Source organism: Ochotona princeps, chromosome 9, assembly GCF_030435755.1.
Source record: "Ochotona princeps isolate mOchPri1 chromosome 9, mOchPri1.hap1, whole genome shotgun sequence".
Classification (NCBI taxonomy): Eukaryota; Metazoa; Chordata; class Mammalia; order Lagomorpha; family Ochotonidae; genus Ochotona; species Ochotona princeps.
Genome location: NC_080840.1, coordinates 77,531,617 through 77,549,942, shown reverse-complemented (window position 1 = coordinate 77,549,942; position 18,326 = coordinate 77,531,617). Strand labels below are relative to the sequence as shown.

The following is an 18,326-nucleotide window of genomic DNA, read 5'->3' as shown; positions in this document are numbered from 1 at the left end:
TTTCTATTATTATATAGTTGGCATTGTTTTTAGTCCTATTTTGCCTCTGTGTGTGCTTGTGGATAATAATTCTCTTAGATGAAATTACTTTTTGTGGAATTTTTTAGCAGATTTTGCATATTTTTCTTGGAAAGGGCAAAGTTGCAGAGAGAAGGAAAGACAGAGAAAGATCCTCCATCTGCTGATTCATTCCCCAAATGGCTACAGGCGCTGGGGCTGAACTGATCTGAAGGCAAGATCAGGAGCTTCCTCTGTGTCTCCCATGTGGGTTGCACAGTCCCAAGGATGTAGGCCATCATCCACCACCTTTGCAAACCATAAGAAGGGAGCTGGATGAGAAGTGGAGCAGCAGTGACATGAACCGGTGCCCATATAGGATGACAGTGCTGCAACAGAGAATTAGCCACTTGAGCCATTATGCTGGCCCCTTCCCTTTTGTTTCTTAAGTCACCATGAAGCTGTTCAAGATGATTATTGCTGGAGTAGCATTGTTGTGCAGAGTGCATTCAGCTGCTGCTTGCAGTAAGTTCCGGTTGTAGTCCTGGCTGCTTTGCTCTCAGTCCAGCTACCTGCTGGTGTAGGTCACTAGTACTTGGTCACGAGCCACCCACGTGGAAGAGCTGCATGGCATTGCAGGGTTCTGACTTTGGCCTGCACAGCCATTTGGGGAATTGACTAACGTGTGAAAGAGATCTGTCTCTATCACTCTGTCATGAAGTGTGTCTACCTTTCAATCAATGAGTATTTGCTGAAAGCAGATCATTGATGTTTCTGCCATTCTGTAGGGCTTGTCTCGTAACCAGCAATGCATCATCTTTAAGTGACATTCTTGGACACAGTTGCTTAGTGCTTAACTATTAAATCTTTCTCTTTATTGTAGTCTTCATTTGTTTTTCACAGTAGTGGCCTATCCAGATTCTTTGGTCTGTCTGACTTGGCCCTGAGAGTTGCTTTACACATTTGTGTATGTTTTGTATGCATTCTGGTTTTGGGGGAGGTCATTCTGGGTTTTTTGTATTTGTTATGTTTTGTTTGTGGTCATTTCCCTTGTGATTAACTCTCCTGTGCCTCTCAAAAAAACATGTGTGGCTTCTGCTTTTCAGTATCTTTTCAGTCCTTCCCTTCCTGTCTGAGCTACAGCTCCCTGGTTTGAATTCTGATCTCCTAAATTACTATAAACTTCTCTTGGTCATTCTGCCTGCCATTTACCCTAACATTGAATCAGCGTTAAAACATTACCTTAACAGGTCCAGTTCAGCACTGATCCAGTAAGCACTTGAGAGCAGGGACCTAGGTCTTTGTGTTTTCGTGATCCGGTCACACAGTAAATGCACTGAACGTCAGTAGCATCTTTAAGATTTAGTTACTCTGATTTGTTAACTTAAAGTGAGTTAACCTGTCAAGTTTTATCCTTTGGGGAATGTTCACTACCCACGATTCCCTACATTACACATCAGCTGCTGTCTCCTGGCAGCAGAGTATTTTTAGACTTTTTCTTGTTTGTTTTTACCTTTTTCTCAGCACTGATTTATCAGTTCTGCTTCAGCAGAGAAAATGGATTTCCATATTGCTTGAGCCACAAGGTCCATTAGTCCTATCACAACTGTAGAATGTATGTAACTGAAATGCTTTCAAATGTCTGTGGTTGGTTTCCAGTGATAGTATTAATTATGGAAATCAGGAGTATATTGCGAGTTAGATGGAAGGAACTGTAACTATTACCTAACTGAAAAATTACTTAACTGTATTCATGATCTGTTTTTGTCTTTTCTTTGTTGAAATCTAAGGGAAAGAGATGAAGAAGATCAAGAAATGTCTTCATCCAAGTCAGCACGAATAGAAATGTCTTGTTCTCTTCTAGAACAAACCCAACCTGCCCCAGTCTTACTATGGGAAAATACACAGCAGCATCTATCTCAGAATGAGCCTCTTGACAAAAAAACAGAGCACTTGATTCTAGTGAACAATTTCAAATCTGATGTGAAAAATTCTGCTCATCAGTCTCTTTGCCCGGAAAAGCTAATAACTAAAAAGAGAAAAGAAATGGATGATCGGGCCATAGAAGATGAAGTCTTGGAAGAGTTATTGAAGAACACAAAACCAGAGTTGGAAATGCAAGTGAATGCTCCTAAGCAAGAGGAAAATGTCAATATGAGGAAAAGGACCAAGATGGATCTGGAAACAGGCAGCACTCGCAATGATGAAACAGCACCAGAAAGAGACAAAGGATCTGTAAGTGTCTTTAAAAATTCATGTACTGAGCGATTTACTTGAAAGGCGGTGTGACGAAGGGAAGGAGGGGGAGAGAGAGATTCCAGCCAGGTGGCCATGACAACCTGGACTTGGCAGGCTCAGTCTCAGCACTAGGAATTCCATGCAGGTCTCCCTGTGGTGACATGTTGAATCCAGCCTGAGCTGGATTTCCAAAAGGCAGTTTCTAAACTATGTTGATGGTAGAACTGTTCTGTCCTTTCTTTTTCTTTCTAAAATGTATGTATTTCAAAGAGTAACAGAGAGGGCTATTGAGAGAGATACCTTCCAGCTGCCAGCCCACTTGGCAGATGGCCATAGCCAAAAGCTGGAGCCAGGAGTTACATCCTGGTCTTCCTTATTGGTGACAGGGGACTAAGTACTTAAGCTGCTCCCTTCCTAGGCGGGCGTCTTAGCAGGAAGCTGGAACAGGAATGGAGCAGGAGGATTTGAACTGGCCCTCAGGTATGGTGTACTGGTAACACAATGTGCAGCTTCAACCACTTTAGCACAAAGCCAGCCCCTAGAACTGCTTTTTCTACTTTGGGACTTAATACAGATTATAGTATGTCCATAGATTTACTGTTGGTTGAAATGGAAGATTTAGTGATATTCCTGCAACGATTTTATCCTTCTTTTTCAGTTATTTCTAATCTGTTTTAACTTTTATTTTCACTATTATTTACAACATTGAGGGGAATGTACAGCATGTGGGCCTCCAGTTAGGGTGGGGAGGGAGGTGGGTGGGATAAAAGTATCAGTTCTTTTTTCTTTGTTTCTCATGTGTCCACAGTGGGAAAGAAAGGGAGTCACTCCTTGCTGTCAAACTACATCAGCACCTAGGGATGGGGACAGTCATTTGATGAGAGCTTAGAGACCCCGATGTGGGGAAGAATGCTGCAAAGGGGATAACTTGAGTGGTTGTGTTAGTTCTGAGATGTTGTCAGCTTCATTGCACCAGGGTTGAGACAATTTCCAAGGTTTATCAGCTCGAAGTTTTATGAGGTCACTCCTCATCTGTCAGGCATGCTGTCAGGGCCCCCCACTGCAACATGCCCCTGACCCCCTTCCTCAGGTAGTCTGCAGCACCCCTGCCATTGGGCAGCACACAGTAAGCCTGAGGGCCAGTGTGTGCAGGGGGTTCCCAGGCTAGTGTGTCCCCTGTCCCACTGTGTGGCATTTGCTGCAAATCTTTAAAAACAATAAAATAAGCAGCTATGCTGGCACACTGGTTTACTTCACACTGGATTGGCATTATCCAGGCCCAGAATGCCCACCAGCTATTGGCTGCTTTTCTCCCAACAGTTTAACACTTGTCTAGGTCCAAGACAGTCTAGGCAATTGCCTCCTGCCATGTTAACATTCTTCTTAGTAGCACCCACTGCGTCTATGGCCTAGTTCTTCCTCCTCTCATTATACCCTCCTAGTCCAAAGTTTTCCTTCTGGTTTTAATTTATATCATTTTCCACTACCCTGTCATAATAGCTATTACTTGGGAGATACCATCATTATATTTACACTCAACCTGCAATGCACTAGCAAATATCCATTGAACATGGGCAGACACTAACTGTAGTGGGTCTCATAGATACTGGGACTTATGTTGATGCCCTGTGATTTTGTTGATCTCTTTAGTCAGCTTTCCCAGAATGTCATTCATTCATTTAGTTAGTTACACTGGAGACTGAACATGCAAATATGCAAGGCAATCTGAGATGTTATTTTTCATAGGCCTTGAGATAAGATCTCTGACCTGGCGGTAGACTTACATGAGACATGAGAAAGAGTATAGGTCATCCCCCAGCTTACATTGAGAGTCCACATTGATAATTATGTGATTCTCTAAGTTACAAAATAAAATGTTGGAGGCTGATGTTTTGGTGTGGTGGGTTAGGCCACTGCCTGCCATGTCTGCATCCCATATAGGAACTGGTTTGTTTTTGCTGTTCCTCTTCTGATCCAGTTCCCTGCCAGTGGCCAGGCAAAAGCAGTGGAATTGGTCCAAATGTTTGGACCCCTGCCACCTGTGTGTGAGACTTGGGTGAAGCTCCTGGCTTCAGCCTGGCTTAGTCCTAGGCAGTGCAGCTACCTGGAAAGCGAGCTGATGGGTAGATCTCTCTCTCCTTCTCTCTCAGGAACTCTGTGTTTCAAATAACTAGGTAAATGTTATTATTGAAAAAACCAAAACCCTAGGAGAATTAGCAGATTTGAGGATGTAGAGAGGAGTAAGGTAGGAGAAGGTTCATATATTGAATTTATGTTATAATTGTGTCTAAATGAAGTTAAAATAATCTGAAGGTGATAGCAACTGGATGTATATTAAAGTAGCCATACCTAGTAGGGTTGAAGACACATATTTACTCATAATAATTGGTGAGTGAACCATTAATTTTCTTTAGTTCCTAAACGTGCACTTTCCAATCTCCTTTTCAAAAGTGATGTGAATATTTATTGCTGTAACATTGAAAACTTTATATACAATCATATGTCGTGCACTGTATCTAAAGGGACTGTAGTTTTACTGAAAGTTTAGGAAACTATGTCATATGGTTTTGTCTAGAACGTGATCTGGACATCTCAGTATGAAAGACACTGTGATTCTATACAAGATGCTCTCCACTTTCATTGCAGACAAATATGTTGAACACTTAATGTGACTTTATAATTGTAAATATGAGTTAAGATTCCATTGTAACATAGCTAAGTGGAATTAAGGTGTTTTTTGATTATAGAACTCATCTGTGAGAATTAGAAAATGTGGAGGATAAAGGGAAGCACAGTGACAATTTATTGGTATTGCTGCTGTAGGAATGAAGGAAAACTTTCCCTCTGCCCTATGACCCTTTCCTGGAATAAACTGACAGAGGTGACGGAAGAGGAAAGGCATTTAAAGAAGGAGAAAGAGTCACATCACAGGGCAAGGCCACACAAGTGTTTCCCACCATCCCAGTTATGTAGAAACATAGATACCGCTTTTCCACAGGGAAGGGAAGAAGGGAGTGTTGGTACAATGGCAGATGATTTTTAGGGAAACTCAGTGTGCTTCTAGAACTTACTATAGGCCTGAACAAAGTCTGTTTGGCTTGCACAGTGGACAGTGGTTTGTGTTTAAGATTGATTGATTGATTGATTTGAAAGTCAGGGCTACAGAGAGGCAGAGACAAGGAGAGCTCGCATGTGCTAGTTCGCTGGCCAGGTGGTCACAGCCTCCAGGACTGGCAGGTGAAGCCAGGAAGTTCTTCTAGGGCTCCAGAGTGGGAGGCAAGTAGCTCAAGCTCTTGGGCCATCTTCTGCTGTCAGCCATCTGGGAGACCCAGATGAAGCTCCTGGCTCCTGGAACCTGGGTTTGACCTGGCCCAATCCTAGTTGTTGTGTCTATGGGTGAGTGAACCAGCAGAAGGAATATCTTTTTCTGCTTCTTTCTCTGTAACTCTGCCTTTCGAGTTAAGTAAATATGTGTATTTTTGTAACTCGTATGAACAATATTTTATGAATTTTATTCCTATAGCAAGAAAGTGAAATTGGGAAGAAGTGTGATCTCAAACAAGAATCACTGTGGTCAGTCAAAGAAGTGTCCATCAAAGAAGAAGCTCACGTGAGGAAATTTTTATGTGTTCTATTTTATTTTTAGCAGATCTGATGTGTAGGGAGCAACTATCATCTGTTTCCTTCATTGGACATTCTTGGGATTAATTGTTTCTCTTTCTGCAACTCTGATCTTGTTCTTCCTCGTGCCTCCTCTGGAAATGAACGCTGTTGTTAACTGACAGTATGGAGTCATTCCTTGCCTCCTGTGTCAGTAGGTACATGACTGGAGCAAGACATTTTCATACTCATAAAATTCCAGTTCTTTACGTAAATAATGAAAGTGAATCCTGGAGGGTGGGAGATGTGAGATATTTGTGAACTGGGGAAGTATTAGGCTACTGCTTTTTAGAATGAGCCCCTGACGGCGCTCTGTCTGTCTGTCTCGGGAACCCTTGCTTGCTGTCTGTCCTGGGTTTCCTTTCCTTCCGGACTGCCTGTAATTTAGACCTGTTAGCACTTTCCCCTAGAGTTTTTCCAGTTTAGCAGCTTCAGGAGCAGCTTCAACAGTGGTGCTGTGTGACTGACTAGGTAGCTAATAGCAAATGTCATGAAACAGAGGTCACTGTTAGCAAGTGAAGGATGTTTGAAGGAATCCTGAGGCTGATTTTAGAACTCTTCATCTGGAAAAAGAAATGGCTTGTGAGTGAATGAAGTAATGTCTAAAAACAAAGATTTGATTTTTTTTGAGGTATTAAAGTAAAAATAAAAAAGTACTAAGAATCCATGAATGCTTAAGTATGGTAGCTGACCTGTGGCTGAGGTAGAATATGTAATCATCTGTGTGAGCCGTTCTAATGAAAAGCAGACAATGCTGAGGTTTTGTATTGAGAACATATGCACGAAGGTGAGCCGTTTATTTATTAGGATAGGATACTAAATTTAAAATCCCATATGATTTTTTTAGTCTTCTATTACAGGCCAATGTGTTTAAATGTTTCCAAAGTAATAAAACATTTGAATTAATAATTTGGGGGGTTTGAGGAAGGTATGATTTGGTTGCAAATACAAAGTGCAGGCACCAAAAGCAAACTTAGTCTTCTCAGACTTTCTAAGTTTTTGCTGTAAATTCCTAAGTAAGAAGTAATTTTCCTTCTCCTTTTCCATCCCTTCTGACTCCATTTAAGAACGATGATGAACTTCGGGAAGATGGCGAGGTGCTTCCAAGAAAGCTGTTACTGACTGAATTTAGATCATTGGTGGTTAGCTCCACTTCCAGAAATATGTCAGGTGTAAATATTGATTATGGTCAACTGAAGAATTTCAAGAAATTCAAAAAGGTAGTTATTTCTTTAAGTGTATCACAAGAGGGCAGTGTTTGAAATGTTTTTCGAAATATTGTTAAGATTAAATGGTAATGAGAGCAGCTTGTGTTCAAAACGGATGCAATTTTTTCTACCCAAAAGCTGAGCACAACCAGTAGTGAAGGGTGTAGGCATTCTATTGTTACATGCCTTTATAAAGCAGAATAGAAACACAGTCATGTATCCCTAACAACACTGAGATACATTCTGAGAAGACAGTTTGCTCATTGTGCGATACCATGGTGTAGATCACAGCACCTGTCTACATATCTGGCTTATATTATATTAAAATTGTTGGGAACCAGTGTCAATAATGTGTGTCATTGACTCAATACCATGATACACACATTACTTCATGGACACTGAATGTTGCATCAGATCTGAATTCCTGCTTATTAAAGAACTGACATTACATAAATTTGATTAGCACAACTAATGAGATATCACTGATTCAATCAGTGTGAGTTTGTTATCTGTTCTGGGAGTTTTGTTTCTTGATCCAGACCTGTCACTAACTGGTGGCCTTTGCCCTATGCATTTGATCAGAGAACAGTCATTATTTCAGTGTCGGCCATAACTGACATAGTGTAACTCTGTCTCTGATGCGAGCGTGTACTGTTGTCATTTCTCAGGTTGATTTGTACCTGCTGTGATGCTGCCTAGAGGGGTCTGAACTCCGTCCGACAGGAGCAATCTCTTCTGCCTAGATGAGATCCCTCTCATATGACGCCTTTTAACTTGTGCACTTGCTCTTTCCCAACTCACAGCTGTGGCGTGTGAATAGAAACCCAAAAGAGACAGAATTTTACTATTGATTAAGATACCAGGGAACAATGTGGTGTTTGCTATTGGTATATAAATCAGTAGAAAACAGTGTTAGTAGTCCAAATACCTGGAAAGTAGTTTGAATATATAAAAATCATTAGAAATATTGATATGCTAAAATTCTTTTTAAACTACAAAAGGTGTTCAAACCAAAATTTCTATGGAAAAGGTACTGGGTTGCCTCTAATTAAAAGGAATTTGAGTTTTATCCAAATCAGTAATATAGTGGTTGTTGTGCTTTGAAAAATGCATTTGCACACAGACTTTTTTGGTGCAAACTGTTCATTTATAAATAGTCAAAATGTCATTTAGAGTATAAATTGATTCCATCTCCAGTATCTTTAGGCTAAAAAACTATTGTTCACTTGAGTTGTTTGAATTGCTAGATAATAAGCTAAATCCATTTTTTAATTCTAACAACTCCAATTTTAAAATCTGAGAATCTTCTCTGCACATATATCCTAGTGACATGTCTGAAATTAGGTATAGACATTGCTCAAAAAGATAAAAAGCCAAATCACATGTGTTTCTTAGCTCATTTCTTGTTTTCATTTATGGCATTTAAATATTTTATAGTATGTTATGCCTGATTCTTCTGAGTCTTTGCTTTTTAACTTTTTTGAAACAATGATCGTCGTAGTTTGTTAGTTAAATGTTGAAAACCATATTGCTTTTATTGCTTAATAGGTCACGTTTCCCGGAGCAGGAAGAATGCCACACATCATTGGAGGATCAGATCTAATAGCTCATAATGCTCGAAAGAATACGGAGTTAGAAGAGTGGCTAAGGCAGGAGATGGAGGTTAGTTACTGATTTAAATTACACATGCAGCTTTCTTTTTTTTTAAATTATTTATTATTTTTAATTCATTAATTACATTGTATTATGTGACACAGTTCCATAGGTACTTGGGTTCTCCCCACCCCTCCCCAAACCCTCCCACCATGGTGGATTCCTCCACCTTGTTGCATAACCACAGCTCAAGTTCAGTTGAGATTCCCCCATTGCAAGCGTATACCAAACATAGAGTCCAGCATCTTATTGTCCAGTCAAGTTCAACGGCTTCTTAGGTATATACCCTTTCTGGTCTGAAGACAGAGCCAGCAGAGTATCATCCCAGTCAATTAAAAGCTCCAACATACCATCAGCAAAAATTTACATCATTATGGAATTAATTGACATAGTAATGAGTAACCAATATGTTAAAAGTAAATGCGAGTTCCTAGCCACCTTCTGTGACCACCTCATTGACATTTCAATTTTAGTTTATACACAACATATAACATTCATAACATAACATGTTATACATAACATCATATCATCTTAAATTAAGGCAACACATGCAGCTTTCTTAAGATTGAGCTCTTAAAAACAGCTACTTAAAGCCAGAAAAAAAGATAACTAGCCTGAGATCATTCAAGAAACTTGAGATCTGAAGCCTTGAGATTAATCTGTACTTTCTATATCACTTCTTTTAGAAAATTCTAATTTATTGTTATTAGTTTACAAAATGGTACATAAGCAAGTGGGTTAGTTAACATTCTAATCTAAAGAAAGGAAAAAGTTTTCAGCCACAAAAAGTATGGGTGTGTAGGCTTCTGTAGGTGATTACAAATATATCAGTGATAAATTTGATAGATGGCCTGCTGTTTTAAACCAGGAACTATGATTTACATACCTGAAAATTTATCATAGGGAATTTTCTTGAGTATTGCCAATTTGGAAACCATTAAAATCTGGTGTGCGTGCCAACAAGTGCACGTTAGCTGCAGATCAGTGAGTGTTTGTGCTCACAACCACCATCCAAGTTAAGAACAAAACATTCCTAACAGCTGGAGTCCAGTTTTTATTTCCTCTGTTCTCTTCTGAAAGTCCAATTTGGCGTCAGTTAGATTTTCTCACCGTTTTCTCCCATGCATCCTGACCTCTTTTCTACATGTTTTCTTTCTTTATGTCACTGAACTTTATTTTTGGCGATAGCTTCAGATCATCTCCCCATTTACAGCTTCTTTCTTCAGTTCTGGTTGGTATGTCCTCAGTCCATTGAGTTCGAATTCAGCCTAGTGTATTGTTTGTATCACCGGGAGTCTGTTGCATTCTTCTGTAAACTTTCTTGTTTCCTACTGATTCTTTTAAGTTCCTGTTTCCTTTGCCTGTGAGATCAGTACCTAGTATTTCTTGATCCTTGATCTGTTTTTGCCCTTTTTTCCAGAGTATCTATTTTGTATGCTCTGATTGTGATCACTTTGCTTGGAATGTTATCTGTGTGTTTTGTTTGGATTGTAGGTTCAGTTTATTTCCTCCAGAAAAAATAAAGTTTGCCTCTATATGCCAGTCTTGCTCACCAATACGTGACCATTTTACAGTCTCTTGTGATATTTGTTTTTGGAGCACTCAGTTAGTATGTATTTGGAGTCAGAAGCTTAACGTAAAATTTTGATTTCCTTGTTTTCTCAGATGCCAGAGTCGAGACACGCACAATGCTGCGGTCTGTCCTGTGTTTTGTGGTTTACGTTTCTCCCTTTCGTGCTGAGTTCATCCTCCCCTTGGGTTTTCTTCTGTGTCCCTGCAAACGTCACAGAAAGTGTGTTGTCTGTTGTCTCTCTGCCGTAAGCCCAAAGGGTATTGTTTGTACCTCTGTCCAGCTCCCCTGCTCTACCTTTTGATAGTCCAGTTTTTCCGCTTTCTGGCTGACTTGCGTGTTTGAAGTATCTTAAGCATGAAAGTCAGCAGCAAACAGAGTAGATCTCAGGGTTGATCATCCTCCACTGTTTTTTTCCTGGAATATTGTATAATATTTGATATAATACAAAGTATAACAGTTTGATTTTTGAATTTAGTTCTGCTTCATTTTAGGAGCTTCTCTGATAGCTTTTAAAATATTTTTTTGCTTATTTATTGGTCTCTACATTTAAGACATAACTGTCTTATTGCTATTACTATCTACTATGTCTTTTGCATATTTTTTAGGCTTTATATTGTTTTTATTTGAAAGACAGAGTTACAGAGAGAAGGAGAGACAGAGAGGGATTTCTTCCATCTGCTGGTTCATTCTCCAAATGGCCACAACATCCATAGCTCAGTGATGCGAAGGCATGGGCCCAAGGAGAGGTCTGGAGAGGCAGGATGTGATTAGGAAGGTGATAGGAAGCCAGGTTCTCAAGGGATTTGCACGTTGTAAGGGTCAGACTCAGTCACTGAAGGGTTTTGGATGGCGAATGAAGGGATCAGAGGCGGGTTTGAGGAAATGCCCTCAGCACATGGTTTTTCTGTTCTAATGTGTTAGAAGCTTGATGAGTTTAGTGTGAAAATTACTGCCTGGCTGGGGTAGTTCAGCAGCCACTTCAGCATCCTCAGCTGGGACTAAACAGAAGGGAGCCCATTTGCTACTGGGGAAGCACCCCCATCTCAGGCTCATGAGTGCACTGGAATTTCATGCAGTGGAAGGGTTCTCCTGGAAAGATCAATGGAAAACTCAACAAGCTAATAATATGTGTTGGACACCTGTAGAAGGCAGGCATGAGAGAATTGTTCTGTTGAAGCACTAGGGCAGTGATAGTCTCAGTGTGAAGTGAAACCAAATGATTTGTGGAAGGGGAGATGGTCGGGAGGCCAGAGCTCACTGTGACTTGTCTGCCCAGATATTCATTCCTTAATATTCACCCCTGAGCAAATGTTTGAAAGTGTGTTCATTTCAACAGGTGCAAATTCAGCACGCCAAGGAAGAATCACTTGCTGATGATCTCTTTAGGTAAAGTTTGATTTCAGCTTTCTTAAACTTTGCATTGTTACTTATAGAGATGACTTTTTGTTGTTCTGTCCTTTTGGACGAATAGGCCCTTCACTACAGGAGTGTTTTATTTTTAACATACCTATTTCCTTGTACTATTTGAGCACCTCTCAATTGGGCTTATTGGATATAGTTTTCAAATTTGGGATTGATGCAGTTGCGCTGTAACATAAAGTAGTTAACATCTGTATTGGCTCATGCAGAGAAAAGGAGACTTCCCGCAGCTAGCTGAACTTGACCAATTTGTGAGATTTATTTTCAACTCTTAAGAAGACTTATGAAGGAATGGGGCTTTGAATTAAGACAAAATGACATTAACTTTAATTGGCACATACATAAAAACAAAAAAAATAGATTGGAGTTTTCTAAGTTTTGTGGGAGGTTTTAGAGGAGTGTAATGAGTGTTGGAAATTTAATAAGCCAAACAAGTCTTAGTTGACGCTCAAATACTAAATAGAAGAGAAATACAGTGTGAGAGTGCATTTTCCTAATCTTTTTTTTTTTCTCTGACCTTAAAGACAGAAGAAAGTCATGTACTTTTCACAGTCAGTTTGGTTGATTCTCTAATTTTGAAAATACAGTCAACTTTTTTTAGATGAAAATGCCTTTTATACTGGTTTAATACTGATTTCTTCAGGATTAAATGAGACTGTCAGGTGGCCCAATTATATTTGTTTAATTGCTGTAGCAGAAACTTTTCTACAGTTATAATTCTATTTTGGGTTCATTCTGTTCTGTTGTGTAAATGGTATGCTTTAATTTCTGAGTACAGGTATGTGGGATCCATTCCAAGCCTTACTGAAAGAAGTATAAACATGCCGTGACTTTTAAACTATTGTTTTAATTATTTTAGTGCTTTATGACATTTTTTGTTAATGATTTGTTTCAGTTTATAATATATTCATAAAAGCAACATCAAAGGCATAAATGCAAAATGAACTGCCAATCCTTTAATAAAGGATAAAATTGGCATTTATATCCTGTTGGTTGTTGTGTGTGTGTCTTAAGCTTTCAGAATAAATGATGATCCCTTATTTGAACATCCTTTAGTGCCAATTCTTTCCTTGCAGATATAATCCTAATGCAAAAAGAAGAAGATAACTGAAGATCTTAAAAAGAAGCTGTGAAAAAGGATTTCTAGCAAACACTTCATGCTAACTGGGTTATATAAATTTAGTATAGAGGAGAAATTTAAGTCACAAATGTTTTATGGCTTGAATTTGTTTAATACAATGGACACAACTCTGTTCCTTTCTTGTGTAACTCTCCTGCAATCTTCGTTATTGGATTCCGCTTGGAAAAAAAGAGATCTTTGATGCCATGCCCTTTTGCAGAGATTTTTCATACCTGTTCAAATTCCTGTGCCTGTAACATTTTCAGTAATTTTCTACACAAGAATAACATAATGTTTACTATATTCTGGACTTTGCCCATTTTCATTTAGTAGTTTATATGACCATACGCTTATTTGCGTACTTTTTACTTTTTTTTTTTTTTTTTTGCATTTTTTCCATCATGCTGTCGTCTTTAACTGAAGGGACTCAGATGAAATGGCTATTCTAGTAGTAGAGACTGAGGATTGTATGGAAATCTCCAGCAAGCATGTGCTGGCCACAGGGAAAACCCAGCAAAGTGTGAAGAATCAAAAACATTGCACAGAGACTATTCTCAGGCAACACTGGAAAAGGAAGACAAGAAATACTGAAAGTTTGCAAATTAAATGGCACAGTTAATGATAATCCATGGGTCAAGTTAGAAATCTCGGTGTGGATGAGAATACATTATCTGAATGATGATGACAGCGGTGACGGAGCAGAAGTTGTGGAGACAGCCGGCCCCGGGATCAGGTGGACCTTCAGAGCCTCGAGTGCATTCATGAAGAAAAGTAAAGATCACTCCTGACACATCTTTACCAAGAAATTGGACAAAGAGCAGCAAGTTAATCCCCCTAAAAGAAGGACATAGAAATGATAAAAGCTGAAGGGTGGTGGACAACCAAATTTGGCTCTTTGTAATCCATGGATTACAGTTGAAAAACTGGGGCCAGTGTTGTGGTGCAGATGAAGCCCTTCCTTGCAACACCAGCACACGCTCATCCCGTGTTAGGGCACTGGCTTGAGTTTCCACGGGTCTGTTTCCAAGCCAGCTTGCTGCTGATGTGCCTGGGAAAGCAGCAGGTGAAGCCAAGTCCTGGGCCCTGCCATCCACTAGAAGACCCCGGGGGAGTTTCTGCTCCTGCCTGGTCTGGCTCAGTCTTGGCTTGTTGCAGGCATTTGGGGAGTGAACCAAGGAATGGAAAAATCTCTGGTTCTCTCTCTCTCTTCCTCTCTTATTCTGATCCTCAAGTAGATGGAAGTAAACAAACATTAAAATACATAAGAGAGATGGAAATGGCACATCTTGGTGAGGATGTGGTAATGAAATTGTCCTTCTCCATGGGTTGGAATAAGTCAGGCCACTCCTCTGGAAAACCACTTAGCTAGTGAGGCTGAGGGTGTGGGCGTGCTGAAGGGCCAGAGTTGAAAGGTGGGATTCCCTTTTCAGCCCAAGTCTCCTGGGGTGGGTTGGTGCTCTCCCGCAGCCCCCCACACACACAGGGCAACTCCCCCTGGCCTCTGGCCCCTCCAACAGATGTGTACTAGGGGCCTCCCAAAGTCCCTGGAAGATACCACTTATGCAAAACCTGCGCAGGGACTTCAGAACTTTTTTGCACCAAAGCAAGTTTACTTGCACTTCAATTTTCCATGATTTTTTTTTAGGAAATGCTTTATTTCAATACTTTTCTCCTACTTCACATTTACAAGTTGTGTTGTTTATGTGGATATGTGTTATGCGTGGCTGTATTCCACACATTCTGGCTTAACGCTTTTGAAGTGCTCTTGTTTTAGTCTGTTTTCCCGTTGCTATACTGAAATATTTCAGGCTGTGTACGTTGTAAAGAAAACAGGTGGGGTTTTTTGTTTGTTTCTTTAGTCTTTATTTGAAAGGTAGAGTTAGAGAAGAGAAGAGGGTCACAATGGCCAGGGCTGAGTCAAGCTGAAGCTGGGAGCCAGGAGCTTCAGCCAGGTGTCTCATGAGGGTGCAGGGGCCCAAGTCCTTGGGCCGTCTTGGGCTGTCCTGCTGGGCACATTAGGGATCTGGAATGGATGTGGGGCAGCCGGCAGTGGAGCTGACACCCATATGGGATGCAAGTACAGGCAGCATCAACTTAACCTGCTTGGGACAGTGTCAAACTTAGAAAAGAAATACATGGGCCCGGCACCGTGGCCTAGCAGCTAAAGACCTCGCCTTAAAAGCCCCGGGATCCCATATGGGCGCCAGTTCTAATCCCAGCGCCTCCACTTCCCATCCAGTTCAGTGCTTGTGGCCTGGGAAAGCAGTCGAGGACGGCCCAAAGCTTTGGGACCCTGCACCCGTGTGGGAGACCCGGAAGAGGTTCCAGGTTCCCGGCTTCAGATCAGTGCAGCACCGGCCGTTGCAGCTCACTTGGGGAGTGAATCATCGGACGGAAGATCTTCCTCTCTGTCTCTCCTTCTCTCTGTATATCTGAATTTGTAATAAAATAAATAAATCTTTAAAAAAAAATAAATTAAACCTGATTTAAAAAAAAAAAAAAGAAAAATACATTCAATCCACAGTTCTGGAGACTCAAGGGCCTGCTGCAGCCATCAGCTCGACTCTGGGGACAGTCTCCTGCAGGTGGCGTCACAGCCCCAGCATTTACCAACAGAGAAGGCAGCTGGGAGAGAGACAGGGAGGGAACAGCAGCAACCTCTTAAGAGTCCCCAGCCTTGAAAGATGCCTCCGTTATCACCACACTGAAGACCAAGTGTTCTGCCTGTGGCTCCCACAAGCACCAGGCCACAGGCAGGCATCACACACCTGTGTTTAACAGTCATTGGCTCAGAAGTGGACATGTGTGTCCTGTCTTTGGAGCCCAGGAGGATGGGGTGGCCACTGAGAGTGGGCAAGCTCTGACCTGCACTCTGCCTCTGGAGCCCACCCAGTCTCCTTTGGGTCACATTCAGAGGAGGTGAGGCAGGGCTGTCACAGCCTCTTCCAGCTCTCTCCGGGCTGAGGATCCTGAACAGGGATTCTGCCCGTGCAGGGCTTGGTGACCTGTGGCAATGGCACCCAGGAGTGGCCAGTGCTTTGCCACACCTCAGAAAAAACTAGCATCTGCCGGGAGGAATGGCCCCAAGACAGCAAGAATCTGCAGGCTTGGCACTGCCCTCGTAAGACTCTCCTGTTCTGTCCCACCCATCCACCCCCAACCCCAGAAGCAAGCAGCAGCTGAAGGCAAGGGCGCTGCGCATTGACTGGGGAAGTTTTGACTCTTCTAAACTGGCTGTCCTCCTCATGCTGATCCAAAGCCAGGAGTCAGAGGCTTCTGGGTCTCCCACGTGGGTGCTGACCTCACAGCCACATGACTGCTAGTGGCCACCAGGTGCAGCACCTCCAGGTCTCAGGGGCCCCAATGGCTGCATTGGGTGCAGGGTGAGGCCCACGGCCCCGTGTGCCCACCCAGGAGGCAGCTTGACTGCACAGACCCCTGCAGCCCCAGGGTCCTTGATGGCTTCTGCTGGGAACGCAGGCCCACACACAAGCTCACCTGTCTGCACCCCCACAGGGCAGATGGTTGCCTGGGGCCCAAGAGGACAAAGGGTGCTCCTGGCTCAGGGTGTGGGGGTCATGTGGAACATGGTACCTGTGCTAGGGTCCTTGGGGTACTGGCGGCTGGGTGCAGAACAAGCTCTCCTGATGTGTGCACCCAAGTGCCCGGCCTGACGCAGCCACCACAGACCCCAGCCCCATGTGCTGGGCGACCACGAGCCCAGACCTGCACACTTCAGTCCGGGCAAGCCCATTGCCTGCCCCTTTCCAACAGCTTTGTTCCTTCAAGCAAAGGGCTCCTCAGAGAAGGTTCCCTTCTAAATGAGGAGTGTCCCTGAGGACTGGTCCTGCTGTGTGGAGAAGGCATTCCAGAAACCTGGGGTTACTTGTCCTGGGACTGAATCCAGGCACCCACTGGGAACCTGGCTGTGGACGTGGAGAGGCCATGTCTCGCTCCTCATCCATCTGCTTCTCTTGGGCTTGGGTCCTGAGAGTCACTGCCAGGTGCCTCAGGCCCTTGGGTTTGGGCGTTGGAGTGCAGGGAGAAAGGGGAGCAGTGAGGGCTTGGGGGTCAGGGTGGGGAAATGAGGGGCCGGATGTTCGTTTCAGCCGAGAGTCCGTTGCCCAGTCCCAGGGTTAGACTTTGGATGAGTGAGTCCCAGGCAGCTGACTCAGGATTCCTGCTTGCCAGCCACTGTGCTGCATCTCTAGGCACTGCACCAGGCTCTCAGCTGTGCTGGCAGTGCAGGAGAGGGCAGGACAGAGAAAGGCATCCACTAGAACTCCTCCCCTATAGAATCATCCTGGCGGGCTGTTGTGGCATGCTGTAGCCAGTGAAGCACCACCTGGGAGGCTGGCATCCCATTGGGGTTCCATTTTCAGGCCCAGTGAATTCATTTCCAGTCTAGCTCCCTGCTAAAGTGCCTGGGAAGGCAGAGGAAGATGGCTCAAGGCCTCGGACCCCTGACCCCCTGACAGAGACCTGGAAGAAGCTTCTGGCTCCTGGCTCTGGGCTGGCCTGTTCCAACACTTGCAGCCATTTGGAGAGTGAGCCAGTGGATGGAAGCTCTGTCTCTCCTTCGTGCTCTCACTGTAACTCTGTCTTTCAAATGAATCAATACATCCTTTTCAAAAGTACAATGCTGTTGAACTTCCCCTGTCCCTCACTTATGCAACACAAAGAACATGCATCAATTTCAAAAGTTTTGGAAAAGGTTTGGAAAACATTTTAATCTCATTTTTCTAGAAACTTTAGAAGGAGCAGCCTGTATGTCTACATGGATTCGTTTGAACTTGGGGTACAAAGCAGGGGCTGGAGGGGAAGAAGAGAGTCTCTTAGAAGCCCTACTTTAAAGGAGGGGCACCCCTCCCCCCCATCCACCCATGATCCCAGAGAGTATAGATTTTGTGCCCAAGTGCCAGGTTCCTGGCTGCCCTGGACCCTGATTCTTGGAGATCTTTCCCCATTGCCCTTCCTGCTCCCCTGGAGGTGAGGGCACTGCCACCAGACCACAGAGCCCTGGCCAGTGTCCCAGGCACAGACACAAACAACCTGCACCTCTTGTGCCACTGTCCGCCAGGACTCTGCACACTGTTATACGCAAAACTCTCCCCGTGGGCAGTTCCTGGCCTCCTGGGGCTGCATCTTCCTGGGACAGGACTTTGTTCTGCGGCCCTGCAGCCTGCCCTGCACTGGGGCAGTCCCAGTGCAGGAGAAGGACAGGAGGCCTCCTTCCATGAAGCTGGAGAGAAGGGGAGATAGCTGGGTGAGGACATGAGGCTGTCACAGACAGTGGGGAAGCAGACTGGTGACTCGGGTGAGGACACAAAGGCAAAAAAGAAGGGGAACGAGCGTCTGGGATAAATGTCCAAAGTCATTCAAGGTGTGGTGAGACCAAGCACTCTGCGAGGAATTAGCTGGGCGCGAGCACTTGGAGGACCATCTTATTCAGGCATCA

The 18,326-nt window shown here is 43.1% G+C and overlaps 1 protein-coding gene across 3 annotated transcripts in view; it reads left to right on the top strand.

Moving 5' to 3' along the window:
• LOC131481165 (nibrin-like) overlaps positions 1–12,964 on the top strand; it is a 37,735-nt gene extending 24,771 nt beyond the window's left edge. The window contains exons 11-17 of one of the 3 annotated variants that reach the window (XM_058668846.1): positions 1,788–2,232; positions 5,759–5,845; positions 6,963–7,115; positions 8,652–8,765; positions 9,970–9,991; positions 11,666–11,715; positions 12,825–12,950. In XM_058668846.1, the coding sequence (XP_058524829.1) occupies positions 1,788–2,232; positions 5,759–5,845; positions 6,963–7,115; positions 8,652–8,765; positions 9,970–9,991; positions 11,666–11,703 (859 nt within the window). In that variant the 3' untranslated portion in view covers positions 11,704–11,715; positions 12,825–12,950. Of the gene's footprint in view, positions 1–1,787; positions 2,233–5,758; positions 5,846–6,962; positions 7,116–8,651; positions 8,766–9,969; positions 9,992–11,665; positions 11,716–12,824 lie in introns of all 3 variants that reach the window. The other 2 variants (XM_058668845.1, XM_058668847.1) reach the window with 2 other exon arrangements.
• The last annotated feature ends 5,362 nt before the right edge of the window (positions 12,965–18,326 follow it).